Here is a 16,566-nt window from a genome sequence, read left to right as displayed (position 1 = left end):
CCCTGCGAGGTTCTGGCTGCTTGCCCAGAGTGGTTTCTTCCCCGCCCCAGAGAGTTAGCGGTGAGGGAGCCTGGGAAGGAGAGGCAACAGGAACACACATTCAGGCTACCAACTTCTCCAGGGACAGTTTTGGTTTCATAGAACCAGTTTTACCTTCTAGAGATGGCTTAGAGAAGTGGCATAGGGATCTATAAGAAGCTGTAAAGTGGATTCCAGGCTGCGCCGGCAAAAGCTTTTCCTCTAATTATATTCACAAAGAGGCCAAGCTTTTCTCAAATTCAAGGGAAGGGGAGATAACAACAACAACAATAATAATCTATATAGAGTGAATTTACGTTCTGTGTGAAGAAAGCCAGATGTGATTAGGGAAGAATGACCATCATTTCTGTAGGGGTGGAAGAAGAGACATTTAAATAGAATAAAAAACAAACAACTTTTAATCTTTTTTTTTTTTTTAATGTTTTATTTATTTGTTTTTGAGAGAGAGAGAGAGCACAAGCAGGGGAGGGATAGAGAGAGAAAGGGAGACACAGAATCTGAACCAGGCTCCAGACTCTGAGTGGTCAGCTCAGAGCCAGATGCAGGGCTTGAACTCACGAATTGTGAGATCATGACCTGCAACACCCGGTGCCCCCAAAACAACTTTTAAAAAATATTTAGTGTCAATTATAAATTGAACTCCCCCCGCCTTTTTTTTTTTGTAGTCTCCATAATGTTCCTATGTACTGTGCATTGTGTCTTTATAAGGAGATTATGTCTTGACCTCACAAAACATGCTTATAAATGTTCCTCAAACCATTTTACCTCTCCTTCTCCTCTTCTCTCTTTTCTTGAAAATGAAAGACATTAATGCATGGTTACTTCACAAGAACGCAGCAACATACTTAATAAAAAATTGGAAAATGTCCTATTTTGAATAATAAAATAACAGATTTCCTATTTTTCTGTTAAAAGGTCAACATGATTGTGTGACTATAATCAACAATTTCTTTCCCCGAGAGAGACTGGATTATTACACGAAACCCCAGGGACTGGATAAAGAGCCAAAACTGCCTCCAAAATTGGCAGGCCCACTGCACAAAATTATTACCACGACAAATCTTCATCCTGTCAAGGTAGCATAGTGTTTTTTTATCTTCGCTTTTCATTTAAATATTGCTTCGGAGTTGAAACTGCTCTTGGTTATGTAAGATCATCTTGGTTGGGCTTTGCCAGTGTAGAGCTTGAGATGGAGCTCTGTTGTTCAGTTGGTACAGTGAAGGAGTGTTCTTGGTTTAAACCTGAGAGTGAGGGACACAGGCTAGGGCAGGAGGAGGAGCTAGGCAAAGAGGTGGGTTCAGCTGAAGCATACTTTCCACCTCATCTCACGGCAGCTCTGGACTGTTGATGGTTCCAGAGGGGCAAGGGAGTCAGGCTTTTGTATCACTCAGTTGCCAGTGCCGGAAACTTGTTCCCAGAGGGAAAGGACAGCCTCCCAGCTACTGCCTAGGACAATGGCTTCCTATGGATGAAGGCAGTTCCCTGGAGAAGGAGGCAGCTCTGAGCCCATCGCAGCCAGCACTCCCAGGAACTGAGGCTTAGTACACAGGCTGCTAAGAGGACCTCAGTGGGGCACCAACAGCATCTATTACAGTAAAGATCCTTCCAGGAAATGTTCTGAAATAAAATCATGAGCACATTTTTTTAAAAAATATTTTATTTTTGAGAGAGAGAGACAGAGTGTGAGTTGGGGAGGGGCAGAGAGAGAGGGAGGCACAGAATCCCAAGCAGGCTCCAGGCTCTGAGCTGTCAGCACAGAGCCTGACACAGGGCTTAAACTTACGAACTGTGAGATCATGACCTGAGCTGATGTCAGACGCTTAACCGACTGAGCTACCCAGGCGCCTCAGTCATGACCACATATTTTAATGCAAGTAGCTATTTGATGCCTTTAAATAATATAGTTCTTCCAGAATTAGTCAAATCACGATAGATTTTCAGACTCTTTAGAACAACCCAGAAGTTCACATGGCTTACCTGAGAAACTTCAGGAGCCATTCTGAACTACTGTCTCTAATATTTCCTTCATAGTTTACATACAGACTTTTTTATTTGTTTAAAAAATGCATTTTTAAATTTAATTAATTTATTTTTTCATAAATCAATCCACATGAGCATAATTTTCTCAGTGAATCATTATAGAAAACTGTGTGTGCCACAGTGATGCTGTCCTTTTTCAAATTTCAGTGATCTGTATCTTCATTCATAGCGTAAAGATTTGATAGTAATTCAGAACTGTTTGGTGAGCAAGATGACAAATTGGTTAAAAAATTAATAACATTAGTACAAAATGTTATTATAAATGCAGTGAATTAGATGTCCTTTAAAGTCTATTTTGGTGAATCTGTGGAACATACTGAACACCATTAAAATAAGCGGGCAGTTTGCATAAAGTAACTCTTTTAAAGACTGACACTTACTTGAAGATATAAGTTCCAAATTATATGTAATATTATTACTTTATTGATGTTTCCCTTTGCATACAGACTTTGAAGCTCAAGAAACAAACTTACAAAACATACCTGCCATCTGCCTTTCCTCTTCAATTGTTGTACTTAATATTCTGAAAGAACCCCAGGAGGTAACACTTGTGATCCTAAGTGGGCAAAAACAGAAATTCAGCCACGAATCATATGTTTGTATTTATGGTGGAGATTAAGTGGAACTTAGAATTTAACTTTTAGAAAATGCGTAGCCCTTCTGTAACGGTGGGTTTTTCCCCTCCCAGCACACGCAGGCAAAGAGATAAGTCCCATGTAGGAGCTCCTCCTCGTCCGTGGCGCTCTTTTTCTTAGCGGTGGTGCAGGCTAGGGTAGGAAGACAGAATGTTTCCTAGGATATAGCATTTCTCCACATGGAGAATACGTGCGGTTTTACAAGGCCCTCCAGCCTGAGCATTATGGGATCTTCTGGTTTAGACTGATTTGAAGAAGTTCCCTGTATTTTTCTTATTCACTGTCTTTTATATCTGTTTCTATCCCTTGAGACTACAATAATCTCAATAAATGGGAATATTTGAGTCTGTGGAGTAATTTTTTTTTTAGTGTTTATTTATTTTTGAGAGAGAGAGAAAGAGAGAGAGGGAGAGAGAGAGAGACAGAGCATGAGTGGGGATGGGGCAGAGAGAGAGGGAGACACAGAATCTGCAGCAGGCTCCAGGCTCCGAGCTGTCAGCACAGAGCTTGATGCAGGGCTCAAACTCACAAACCGTGAGATCATGACCTGAGCCGAAGTCAGACGCTTAACCGACTGAGCCACCCAGGCGCCCCTGTGGAGTAATTTTTGGTATTTATATGTAACCCAGTCTCTTTGGGTTAAATGTTTTAGTAATTACTGTTCTTTAATGATCTTTATTACTTTTTCTTTTTTTAAATTTTTACTTCTTCTTCTTCTTTTTTTTTTTTTTTTTTTTGAGAAAGAGAGTGCATGCCCGTGCACATGAGCACGGGAGAGGCAGAGAGAGGGAGGAGAGAGAATCTTAAGCAGGCTCCACACTGACACCGTGTGCACTCTCTCTCAAATTAATTTTTTTAAAAACTAAATAAATATAAAAGCACATATTTGAGTAAATTAGAGTAAGGGTATATTTATACAGGCAATAAATTGTAAACATATATGAACTGAAATAGCCTACATTATATATTTTTTAGTACATTTGGGCTTAAAAGAGATTATTCTGTAATTATAGTACCTTCCTTCAAACCACACCTTGCTTTTTGTAGCTATAAATGATCTATTCACTTGGAAACCTCCCCGCCCACTTTGGATAAAAGTTGTGCAGTTGCTATTGTGGTGGCTTATTTTCATTGCTTTCCCCTTTTCAAGTCAGCAGGGGTCTTCTTGAAGCGTATTATAAAAAGGTAACTAACAGCCATTGTATAGAGTCACAGACCTTTTAAAATCACAGAGAGCCTCCTTGATACACAATTCACCCTTTCACTGCGGTGCACTTAACATAGCTGCCTGTGCGTCAAGGTTAAGTGGCTCCTGTAGCGATATGGATGTTTGTTTTCAACAGGGACTTGGAGAATTGTGCTGAAGCTCGGAATACAGAGGTTATACAGGAGAAAAACAGAATCACAGGAAAAATGACAACAGAATTGAGCAGAGTCTCTAAGTGGTCAGGAGACGGATGTACATAACTTTTTATGGCCAGAATTGTTGGTTTGGTAATTTAAAAAATAAATAAATAAAAAGAATTCAGAATGTCACTGAATAAACATATTCTTACATTCTTTGGGAGATGAGATATATCTGGCTTTTATGCTTAATGGAATATATTTATTCCTCCTCAATAATTAATAATGAGATTTTCTTTATAATGGATTACTTTATAATGCTCAAAAGATTAAAGGAAGGAAACTAGTTCAAATAATATTTTTTTTGTGTTTATAAAATGTTTCAGTAAGCTCATAGAGCTATGGTTATATGTCTTTTTTTTTTTTTTTTTTTGAGTACAGTGGTATATATTACAAAGTAAATAAAGCATAATTTTTTCATAAAAGGAAAAAATGAATCTGGGTTCTAAGAATTTTTAAACAAGGTTTTATTTATAAGTTTAAGATCCTATGTTTTGATTATAAACGCTTCATGCAAAAATATACAACAGTTTTAAGTGATTGCACTTGACAGTAGAAATACATGTAATTAACAAGCCTTCTCTGCCAAAAGTTAATTTTTGATATATGTTATTATGTAAGTTGTCAGCAAATTTGCCAACCGGACTTCTCCTTATACTTATTTCATGAACTTTCTTTTATTATTGAGTGCTATATTTTAAGTAAAATATTATATTATATACCAATCTAGTAGTGTCAAAAATAAGTTCAAATTATATTTTAATTTCACAAGAACACTTAATCTATGTTAAATTTCTAATTAGGCTAGGCATGGGATTTATGTAAGTTAACAAATTATCTTCATATCTGAAGAAAAGGATCTAATACATGAAATCTGCTTTCTGTGATTACCTGATATTTACATTACCCAAGATAGGTATTTAGTTGTAACACAAAGGTTAGCAAATACTGACTTTTTGCTACGTGTGTACAATTGTGCCCATGTTACACATGTGTTTGCATTACTGTTATGTCCCCACGGATGTTTACATCTGTCCTGTGCAGACCTACTTCAGGTAATCTAGCCTATAGCAAAGCCAGTAAAAAAAAAAATTAAAAAACACACAAACTCCTCATTACACTGATTTTGGACTTAATCTATATACACATATAAGAAGTGTGTGACTCATAATGCATCAAATTTGATAACTCTCTAGTATTCCTCCTTTCAAAGCTATTATTGCTTTGACCTATTCTCATTACCATAGAAGATTAGAAGCATATCATAAAAATTTCCACAGAGAAATGTAGTTAATTGGAAAGTAATACACTTTTTATTTTTAGACTGCTTCTTGTGAAAATCTCATTTCTTTATAATTAATAAGAATTAATGAGAATTATAGTACTCCTAACCATGAAATTCTAAAGCTCAGTAATGTTAGCTAAAAGTAGTGATTACTTGGTGATTTGATTCTGTATATAAAGGATATGTGAATATGCCACTTTTATCGTTGGTAGAAGTGCTTTTAACCGAGAATCTAAAATCATCTGCGTGGCATACTAACACCCTGGTTTAGCTGGATGGCAGATCACGTGATAACTTAGATATAAAGAGCTCAAGAGATGTCACAATGCTACGATCCTCTGTATTAGTTTCATAACTTTGATCATTGGCAGTTGGCATTCTAATTTGAATTAACACAGTAAACATATGACCCTGAGAAAGACATTATTTGGTAATCTATTGAAATCAACCCAAACTGACTGCCTAATTTGTACATGGAAAAATCTCTCATGGAATTTCTTTTTTTTTTTTTTTTTCTCATGGAATTTCTAAGCTCACTGTAATTTCTTCTAGATCGTGATGCTTATAAATGAGAATCCTCTACTGGCAGAAGAAACAGCTCTGAATAAATGCTACAAGGTGATGGATTTGATTTGTGAGAAATGTATGAAGCAGAGAGACATGAATGAAGTGTTGGCTATGAAAATGCACTACATCAGCTGTATCTTTCAGAAATGCATTAACTTTTTAAAAGATGGAGAGAATAAACTGGACACTCTCATCAAAAGGTACTGGTTTTTTTGTTTTTTTGTTTTTTTTACCATGTCATATGTAGAACATGCTCAAATGGATAATGAATTATTATGTGAAGCCTCATTATGGATTAAAACATTAAGCAATTTAGCAGCAGTTGTTACTGTTGGGCTCACATTTAGTCTGTAAGAAACGAAAGACGGTGTTACATTTAGACTGAGTGGTTATTCAGTTCTGTACTTTCTACAGTGATGCTTTTGTTATCCCCAGTTTACAGGTGAGGAATCTGAAGTTCGGAGAAGTTAAGTAGTGTGTGTAAGATGTAGAAGGTAGCCCAAGTCCAGCTTTGACGATGGGTACACCGTGCTGTAGGTTCCTGGTCTGGATTCGTCGTGGCCCTCAGTATACCTCCGTTACTGAATCTGCGAGATCTGTGTGTTATCCTTGTTCTCTGAACCACCAGGGATCAAATTCCCTTACAGTCACACTGAGAAAAGTGAACTGTGTCAGAAGGGTGTAACTTAATGAGAATTCTCACTCTTTGTACAAATAACTGGCATGGTAATGAGTAACTAGCTAATCTGATCATGGCAGTTAGTGTGTTTTATGGCAGGGGTTGCTTTTGTAAATACAGCTCGGGGCCGTAAACCTGATAAGGCCTAGCTTAGCATGCAGCTACAAGAGCCATTTGAATTAAGTCTGTCATCACGACTTGAAGAGACAATGAAAATCTGAAGTAGAAAAGAAGAAACTACTAAAAGTTCATGGGTTTGGCTGTGAGGAAATGCTTAGGAATCAAACTCCAGTTATTTTTTTAAAAAAATATCTTACAGCTTGCTAAAAGGCCGAGCTTCTGATGGCTTTCCGGTATATCAAGAAAAGATCATAAGAGAAAGTATCCGAAAATTTCCTTACTGTGAAGCGACACTCCTCCAGCAACTGGTGCGAAGTATTGCTCCTGTTGAAATTGTAAGGCTCCTCACGATCACTTAGTTAACTCTACCAGTAAGACCTAATTACTGTATTTTGAACAATTAAAGGCAAGTTGTCTTTAGCATTAATTTATTGTTTATTTAATAGATAAATAATTACTGTGGACAGTTTTCAGGAACAGACATGGTGATCGATTTGCCTGTTAACCTTGTTTCTGTTCATATGCCTCCCCTTCTTGATCCTCTTCTGTCATTTTTGTATAACTCGTTGTTTAGTAAATAGTATTCCCCTCTGTCGGAATTGAGACGGCTGTATGGAAACTTAACATTTTAAAGACCTCTGTGAAACCTGTAAAGGTGGGTTCACACCTGTTCTGTAATACAGATCCACACATGTGCACTTGCAGCTTGTGAAAAACCAGTACAAAGTCCCACGCTAGATGAAAGGAGGAACTGATTGTCTAGGTTGATGGTTTCTGGTCGTGGGGGATGTGAAGGGATGGTCACGGGGAAGCTTGTTGTATGTCTTCATAAACAGTCTCAAAGTGTGTCCCAGCTTCTGAGATTCTACCTTAATGCCTCTGATTATAAATTTTCCATACTTAACAAAATTCTGTTTTTACTTCCCAGCTGTAGGAAGTAAAATTTAACTTCATTGTCTGTTTTTTTTTATGTATTTATTTTTTAAAGTTTATTTACTTTGAGAGAGAGAGACAGAGAGAGCACGAGGAGGAGAGGGGTAGAGAAAGAGGGAGTGAGAGAGAATCCCAAGCAGGCTACTCACTGTCAGTGCTGAGCCCAATGCAGGGCTCGATCTCATGAACCGTGAAATCATGACCTGAGCTGAAATCAAGAAATGCACGCTCAACCAGTTGAGCCACGCAGATGCCCCACTATCTGTTCTTTAAATTATTTATTGCCCTTTTGTTATATATTTATTTACGAATTTCATAAGACACTCCCTGGCTTCCTTATTGTGAACAGATTTCTGTTCACCATATCTGCACTAGTCATGCTTTTAAAAATTTCAATCAAAGCCTCATCAGCCTTTGTCTGCTTGGTAAGAAATTGGTCTTGACACTGGTCACTTCCACGGCTTCCTCCCTCCCTCTGGCAATGTTGGTTCTCCTCCGCCTTCTCTAGTCTGTCCCATCCTTCTCAATGTGAAAAATAAGGACAAGTCAAGGTGCTTATTTATAAGGGTACCAGGTGCTCCTTTATACATTAGGAGTTCATGTATTCAGAACCATGAGATAGGAAAGGTCTGAAGAGACCAGATGATTTCATGAAGTTCATGCATTGATTTATCCCTGATCTCCATGATTTCATGTAGAGAATTTTTACCCTTACTTTTTAATATATGTGGTTATTTGGTATTCAGACTTTTGGAAGATTAAAGTTAGCAAATTATGGGGGTGGTTCATCAATTATGAATGTGCTTTTGTTCACATATTAAACTCCACCTAACCATTAATTAAATTGATAGGGTTTATTTATTCGCATGTACTCAGAACCATATCAGGGAGGCAGACCTGATACAGTGGCTCAAAAATGGATTCCCATTTTTCAACCCAATATCCTTTAATGTTTTTTAACCTTTATTTTAATTTTTTTGAGAGAGAGAGACAGAGCACAAGCCAGGAAGGGGCAGAGAGAGGGACACACAGAATCCAAAGTAGGCTCCAAGCTCTGAGCTGTCAGCACAGAGCCTGATGAGGGGCTCGAACCTACAAACTGTGAGGTCATGACCTGAGCTGAAGTCAGATGCTTCACCAACTGAGCCACCCAGGTGCCCCTCCACCCAATATTCTTTAGCCATAGAGATTATCGTACACATGCTTATGACCTCAGGGTTGCAAGGCATCAGTTGCTGTTCCACCAAGCTCACGTTTTTATCCCATTAAGGCAGGAAGAGGAAAGGGGTCTGTAGCTAGAAAACAAGGTGTCCCAGAAACCCACTGCCTGTGCGATGTGACCACTCTTAGGTTCACAGGTTGTCTGGGGGAAATGAGTGGTTTTAGCTGTTCTAAACCCTGCTGCTCTGAAGAAAATTTTGCTTCTCTTAGTGAAGAAGTTGGGGGAATGGATATCAGAGAACCTACTAGCACTGCCTGCCATGTGGTGTTTTCAACATTAACAAGCAGTAGACGACATTACACGTTCAAAGGGGAAAACGGCAAAACTAACAGGAGCTGAGAGTACTTTAACAAAAGTCAAAGCAGACCAACGTGGGGTTCAACAATTCATTGTAGTTCTGTATCGTGTAATAATGTTAGAGTTTATACAGTACAGTTATTAATGTATATCCTAGCGATCTGAGTTATTGAGAAAAGGTTTATTAATAAAGATAGTGGGGCACCTGGGTAGCTCAGTCGGTTAAGGATCCAACTCTTGACTTCAGCTCAGGTCATGATCTCATGGTTCATGAGTTGGAGCCCTGCGTCAGGCTCTCCACTGACAGCACAGAGCTTGCTTGGGGTTCCTTCTGTCCCTCTCTCTCTGCTCCTTCTCCCCACCTCAAAATAAATAAACAGACTTAAAAAATAAAGATAAGATAGTATGAAATGCATTTTACACTTGATCTTAGCCAAAAGGCCGAGAGGCGATATATGAAATGCATTTTAAAACATTTTTCTCTTTAAAAATTTTTGTTCTTCCAGAATTATATATTCTCTCTGGGAAACTATATTTATCTGGAATGCTGGTAGTTGTGCATGTCCCGCGTAGCCACTGTTTACTACCTAAGGGGTTTTGTTAAACTGGCAAGTTTACAAGCCTCTGAAGCAATGCTAATCTTTTCCTGTACAACGGTAACTCTCGGGGTTGCCTGCCACGTCACCTACGGCACTTTCTGCCCACGTGGGTGCCTGGGCCCTCCTGCAGAGGTTTTCATCCCCTCTGCCTCCTGTGGCTCTTGGCTTCTTCCTGTCACAAATCCCAGCAGGAAGTTTGAGGCATAGCTACATTTAAGAAGTGTTGAGTCCGCATTGTAACAGAGTATACTTTTAAAGAAGTTTGGCTTTTGTAATTGACAAAGTATATTTTAACTTCTGGAAGACTAGCTAATGTCTCAGTTCTTACAGGCTGTGTTGAGTGTTTGGTTTTTTTTGTTTTTTTTTTTTTTCAACGTTTATTTATTTTTGGGACAGAGAGAGACAGAGCATGAACGGGGGAGGGGCAGAGAGAGAGGGAGACACAGAATCGGAAACAGGCTCCAGGCTCTGAGCCATCAGCCCAGAGCCCGACGCGGGGCTCGAACTCACGGACCGCGAGATCGTGACCTGGCTGAAGTCGGACGCTTAACCGACTGTGCCACCCAGGCGCCCCGAGTGTTTGTTTTTAAGTTGAATATCTTTCCATGAGATGAACTCTGGTACCTAAACAAATTTGTACTTAACAAAGTAGATGACAAGGTTGTGTATGACAAGAAAGTTCCTGTCCCCCCAGCAGTGACAAGAAAGGTTCTGTGACGTTGTCTAGCTGTACCATCAATTTTTTTCTCAAGCAATAATTCACACTAATAGCCGTGCTCTTGTAACATAGGTAAAGTCTGTGTCACGTAAAGCCTTATTGACTTTGTCTCTTGTGTGCCTGCTTCTGGACAACATTGTTTATGGAGTATCATCTCCGTAGTCTTCTCATGGTGATTTGATCTGATTTGATTTGACTTATTTAAAGTTGGCAAGGTGCAACGAGAGAGGGAGAGAAAACCCAAACAGGCTCCACTCCGTCAGCACAGAGCCCAAGGTGGGGCTCGATATCATGAACCGTGAGGTCATGACCTGAGCTGAAACCAAGAGTCAGATGGGTAACCAGCCGAGCTTCCCAGGCACCCCTCCATGGTGATTTTAAAGTGTGTTTTTCTCTTCTTCATGCCTACTCTAGGGTTCTGATCCCACTGCATTCTCTGTACTTACCCAAGCCATCACTGGTCAGGTGGGTTTTGTGGATGTTGAATTTTGCACAACCTGTGGAGAAAAGGGAGCGAGTAAAAGATGTTCTGTATGCAAGATGGTAAGAATGAAGTTCTTTGAAGTTCACTGATTTGGTTTAGGTTTCACACCCGAGTTGATAAACTGAGTTTTAATATTCTAAATACAGTGATTGACATTAGTTTTCTAATAGACTCTAATATGGTATAAATTCTATGCATGTAATCCTTAAAAGTAGTTCTGGGAGAAAAGTATGGGAGAAACGTAGTTCTGTGCCTTATCTTCTCTCAAACTTCCATATTGCCACAGCTTCAGTGCTGACCACCTCCAAGAAAAAGAATGCAAGAGAGTGAATACAAAAAAGATAATCCATAAGGGATTGAGGCTGGTGCAGACCTGAGAACCTAAAGTAGGACAGTTCATAGATATGCAATCTCGACTCTTCTGGTGGTGGCTTAACTGCAATCTCTCCATCATGTCTTCTATGTAAAACTACAACTCCCTTCTTACTGCCACCGATCTTTAAGCTCTCTGGACTGTATTACCCACTTCTGTCATAATGAGCTTTGAAAGGGCATATATACTTGGGTTCTTCTCCTCACAGATACTACCTGCAAGCATTCATCTGTGCATTCACTTTACACTATCTATTAAATCAAGTTCCTATTGTTTTTAAGGTTGAAATTCTTCAGCGTATTAATAACATTCATCACATTTTGCTTTAACCTACTTCTGTGCTTCATCTCTTTTAATTACTTACTTCTTTGAACCTTGGTTTCTTTGTATGTGAAATGGGGTTAGCCTTGTAAGAATTTATTGAGACCATCTATATTGGTTAACTGTTGCTGCATATAAAACCCTCCAAAATTCAGTACTTAAAATGCAGTAATTTGCTAATTTCCCATGTTGGCGGTTGGCTGAGATGGGCTGAGGGGGGCTGGGGCACTTTTTCTCCATGTGTCTCTTATCCTCCTTAGACCAGCAGGTGGCCTGAGCCATCTTCTAATGATGGCAGAAGTAAAAGTGGGCAGGTGAAGACACATGCGGTCTCCTGAAGTCTAGCCTTGAAATTGTCATGCTCTCTCATTCCTTTGGCCAAAGCAAGTCACATGGCCAAATTGTAAACTCAGTTCTTCCCTTCAGTAAAAAGAACTTTGAAGTCTCATGGGAAAATGTAAACATGCAGGGAAAAATTAAGAATTGGGACCAGTGAAACAGTCTCCAGTATGTGTCATCTGTTTATAAGGGCCTCGCACAGTGCTTGGCATAGAATCTTACAAAACTCTAAGGTCCATTTGCACAAACTTCTTGCTGTTCCTTGAGCATATAGTTCGTTTCCCTTCCTCCATTTTTGTACAAGATAATCTCTGCCTGGAACGCTTCTTTCCCATTCCTCTGTTGACTGACTTCCTTCCTTTAGAGGGAGCCACTGCTTCCTCTGTGCTCCTGTTGCTATTACTACACTTACTAGGATATAAGTCATGTTGTTGAGTGTCTGCCTTCCTCCACGCTGCCCCATCCAGCTCTTTCTCCACCTACCTTCTTCTGAGATAACTATATCTCCCTTGTCATAGTACTGCATCACTTCTGACACATAGTAGGTTCTTTTTTAAAACAAATTTTTCAATTGTTTATTTATTTTTGAGAGAGAAAGAAGTAGAGAGCAAGCAGGGGAGGGGCAGAGAGAGAGGGAGACAGAGTCCCCCACAGGCTTGAACGCGGGGCTTGAACTCACAAACCGTGAGATCGTGACCTGAGCTGAAACCAGGAGTCGGACGCTTCACTGACTGAGCCACCCAGGTGTCCCCACGTAGTAGGTTCTTAGTAAATCACTTGTTGGAGTCTTTGGTAGACTGTTCGTTGTATATCCATGATTGTTATAAAGCGTGAGTTAAAAATCACAAATCTAAATTAGGGTACCTTACGGTTTTAAAAGAAAGCATACCAAACAGCATTTTTACAGCATAGTTGTTGGTTTAGTGTTATAGTTGGAATATCATGCAGTCACAGCTCTTGAAATGAAATAAACTTAACAATTGTTTTCAGGTAATATACTGCGATCAAACCTGTCAGAAAACACACTGGTTTGCACATAAGAAAATCTGTAAGAATCTAAAGGACATTTATGAAAAACAACAATTGGAAGCTGCCAAAGAAAAGAGTGAAGAGGAAAACAGTACGTATATAAAAAGCAAGCTCATGGAGAAGAGGAATGATATTATTAATATTAACACAGGGCACCAAGGGACGGAGTATTCTCTGGGGACTGAGGAAACTTGGAGTTGACCAGCATAAGAATCACACTTAAATTTGTCCCTACTTTGGGTTGCTGGGATAATGTCTAGAATATGGTTAGCCTAGAAGTCCCTGGAAAACAAAGAGGTATAGAATTTTAAGGAATAGGGTTTATTCCATATTCTACATTTGGACTCAGGAGAGTACCCTGCAACAACAGGACTTTAAGTGAGTATTCACTTATCCTCTACTCACAGAGGATTTTAAGGTCTTCGACTAAGGAAATAATTACATTTCCCCTAATGGCTACCCACAGATTTTAAGGTTGGGAACCTTTAATTTTTTTAATTAAATTACAAAGCTGTAGGTGAAATTACAGAGCAAATTTATAAATTACAGATTACATCGCAGACCTACTGTACAGATTAGGTTTCTATAAGTGTCTGGGCATAGAGTTCCCTATTATTTTTTCTCTCCCTCCCTCGTGAAGTATATGACTCATTTTCATCAGAAACAGTGAGTTGCTTCAGCAATGGTTCACAGACCGTAGTGGAAAACAACGTCCACTCTATGCCCCACCCCTGAAAGTATATCATACGTTCTGGGGAGCGCATCTAGTTGGAAAAAGTGGCCCAGGTGACTCGGATACAAAACACTTCCCCCTCCACCCCTTAAAAAGCTGTACTGCCTTTACCACTTGCTTGAGAAACACTATTAGTAGGATTGAATGATGTGCACAAAACGAAATTTAATTTATATAAATAAATTGTTACGAGAACAGCCAGGCTTTCTGCCACGCCTTCTCGTGTCTTCTGGACCAAACTTCTGTATGCTCTGTGTGGAGGGCGGAGGATAGCAGCTGGTCTCATAACAGACGAGCGAGAGAGTAAGACTGTCAGGAAGCATGGGAATTCCCAGTTGCGAAGCATCAGCAGGTGCCATATGCTTTTCTAAATGTCTCACGCACCTCTACTTTCCACCAGAGTAGGATAGCCTTTATTATCCCCCACTTTACAGATGAGGAAACAACCTCGTACAGGCCATCACCTACCCAAAGACATCAAGGTAATTCACGGCAAAGCTGTATTTAAATGCAGATTTTATCAGATGCCAGACAACCATTTAGATTTCAAGGCCCAGCTGTGGAGCCAGAGGCCCGCGTCCAAATTCTGGTTTGCTCCTTCACTCTGAGTTGCCAAACCGTTCTCTTCTCAGTTTCCCCATTTGTAAAAGTCATGATAATAATGATAATAGAGATAATTTACCTCACATGGCTATTGGGAGGATTAAATAATTTAATACAGGGAAAGCACTTAGGAGAGTGACCGACGTGGTAGGAACAACAAAATGACTTTTTTTTTTTGTTTTGGTCAGATGGCAAACTTGATGTCAATTCTAATTGTGTTAATGAAGAGCAGCCAGAGGCCGAAACGGGAACTTCCCGAGAGGATTGTAACCCCAAAGAGTCTGTAGAAGGGGAGGAAGAACGTCCTCAGAGTGAAGCTGGGTTGGAAGGCTTACAGGATGCTCCGGCAGGTCCACAGGCATCTGAGGAGTAAAGCCAGAGCCAGCACCAGTGTGGATGGTTCGTACCCTGGCAGGTAGCTGGAGAGCTCATGCGACTGTATCCTCACTGCCTCGTGATACCTGCATGGCACCATGGCAGGATTCCATGTTTCCTAGAATAGACGCTTTCAAGCAAAGCTCTGTCTACCATGCCCTAATTTCCTCGTGCTCTCTGTACTGTCATTGGACAGATACCACAAGGGAAAAATTTTTATTTCAAACTATAGAAGAAACATTTTTATTCCCTTTCTGAGGCCAGCTTCCCTGCAATTGTTCTCAAAGCAAAATGCATCCCTTAAAGAAGAAATAAAATATAGGCTGTGGGGAACAAAGGACCCAGCAGAATAGGTGTAGGGGAGAGATTTTCAGGAAGGAAGAATTTTTTAGCCACTGAGACGGGTAGTTAAATGAATCATAATTTATATGCGAGTAAGATGAATATAAATAGCATTTACAATAGTGAAGCCCTGCTTATTAAGATGCAATGAAATGAAGAAAAGTTGTATGTTACAGGATCTGTCCCAGTTCAGCCCAGTGTAGTTTTATATAGAAATTATCCTGAGCAGTCTGAACTTTATATAGTTCCTGCGGTGATGTTGTATATACAGTATTTGTACCTTCAGAAATGTCAAATCTCCCAGAAGGAACGAAGGCATAGCCACAGTTATCTCAGCATGTGCTTTAAAAAGGATATTTCATGAAATGTTTGATTCAATAATGGCTAAACATAGTGTGTCCACAGTTATGAAACTAATTCATGTGCCATATTCCACTTGAAAGGCTTTTATCTTCCCGTAAGCTTTTCATGTGGCTCTTCCTGTCCAGAAACTGATTTATAACTGTCACTTTTAGAATGTCCCGGCACCAGTTTTTAGCTTACACAGTACCGAAGCAGGCTAAGGTGTGATAGCCAAAGACAGTGCCGTGTTTCAGAGTTTCTTGTGATGATTGTAAAATAAATTGTGCCTACTGTATAACCAACTCTACACCTTGTTTCCTGGTTTATTGCTGTCAAGGGGTGGCAAATATTAAAGAAATAATAGAGGACTTAATTTTAGGAATTTCAGCAAATACTAGAGAACAACGTAATAAGTATTTTAATGTGCACAAATGCAAATCACAATGACTAAAATTCCCACCTCACTTCACTGATCACATTCTTCTATCTTGCTGGTTTTCCTCTTACACTGAATGACTTTTCTCCCAGTCCCAGTACTACACCTGCACTCCCGCTACCATGCTGTTCCCGAAGGACTTCTTGGGGGCAAATTCAGTGTGAAGGGTTAACTGGTTGGGAATCAGGCAGACTGCACCTAAACTTGTCATTCATGACAAGCTTCCCTTCCCTTGTCAAGGCACCTCGTCTGCGCACTGACAAACATTCCGCTTTGACTAGTGCGATAGTCCTCCTAGTCTCTGTTCTCCCACCAATCTGTTTTATACCTGTGTTATCTGATTGTTTTTTCGTGTGTGTTATCGCCATTTTGTGTTACCATTACGATGCCTGTCTTCGGATAACATGGAGGGTTATGAAAAAGCAGGAGGAAATAGGAAAATCGAGGGATGTGGCATTGTAGAGGTACCTTTTCCCTTCATTGAAGTGAATGCTAACATGAATCAACTCTTAACACCGCTACAACCCCCAGTGGACAAAGAAGACTCCAGGTATAAGCCATGTCAACATGAAAATTTTCCATAGATGTGATTCAGGGAAGAGGTGGTCAGAAGATGGAGTTTAAGACACAATGGGGTTGGTTCTGATTATA

The 16,566-nt window shown here is 39.7% G+C and overlaps 1 protein-coding gene and 1 pseudogene across 2 annotated transcripts in view; one reads left to right on the top strand and one right to left on the bottom strand.

The window, feature by feature from the left end:
* ANKMY2 (ankyrin repeat and MYND domain containing 2) overlaps positions 1-15,786 on the top strand; it is a 38,641-nt gene extending 22,855 nt beyond the window's left edge. Inside the window, exons 5-10 of one of the 2 annotated variants that reach the window (XM_045494994.1) lie at positions 955-1,115; positions 5,956-6,170; positions 6,969-7,104; positions 10,953-11,081; positions 13,046-13,175; positions 14,609-15,786. In XM_045494994.1, coding sequence (XP_045350950.1) covers positions 955-1,115; positions 5,956-6,170; positions 6,969-7,104; positions 10,953-11,081; positions 13,046-13,175; positions 14,609-14,793 — 956 coding nt within the window. In that variant the 3' untranslated portion in view covers positions 14,794-15,786. The remainder of the gene's footprint in view (positions 1-954; positions 1,116-5,955; positions 6,171-6,968; positions 7,105-10,952; positions 11,082-13,045; positions 13,176-14,608) is intronic. The other variant, XM_045494996.1, reaches the window with a different exon arrangement.
* LOC123607819 lies at positions 9,495-9,674 on the bottom strand (annotated as a pseudogene).
* Positions 15,787-16,566: the final 780 nt, after the last annotated feature.

The sequence above is a fragment of the Leopardus geoffroyi genome, chromosome A2 (genome assembly GCF_018350155.1).
Source record: "Leopardus geoffroyi isolate Oge1 chromosome A2, O.geoffroyi_Oge1_pat1.0, whole genome shotgun sequence".
NCBI lineage: Eukaryota > Metazoa > Chordata > Mammalia > Carnivora > Felidae > Leopardus > Leopardus geoffroyi.
This window is presented reverse-complemented; position numbering and strand designations above follow the sequence as displayed.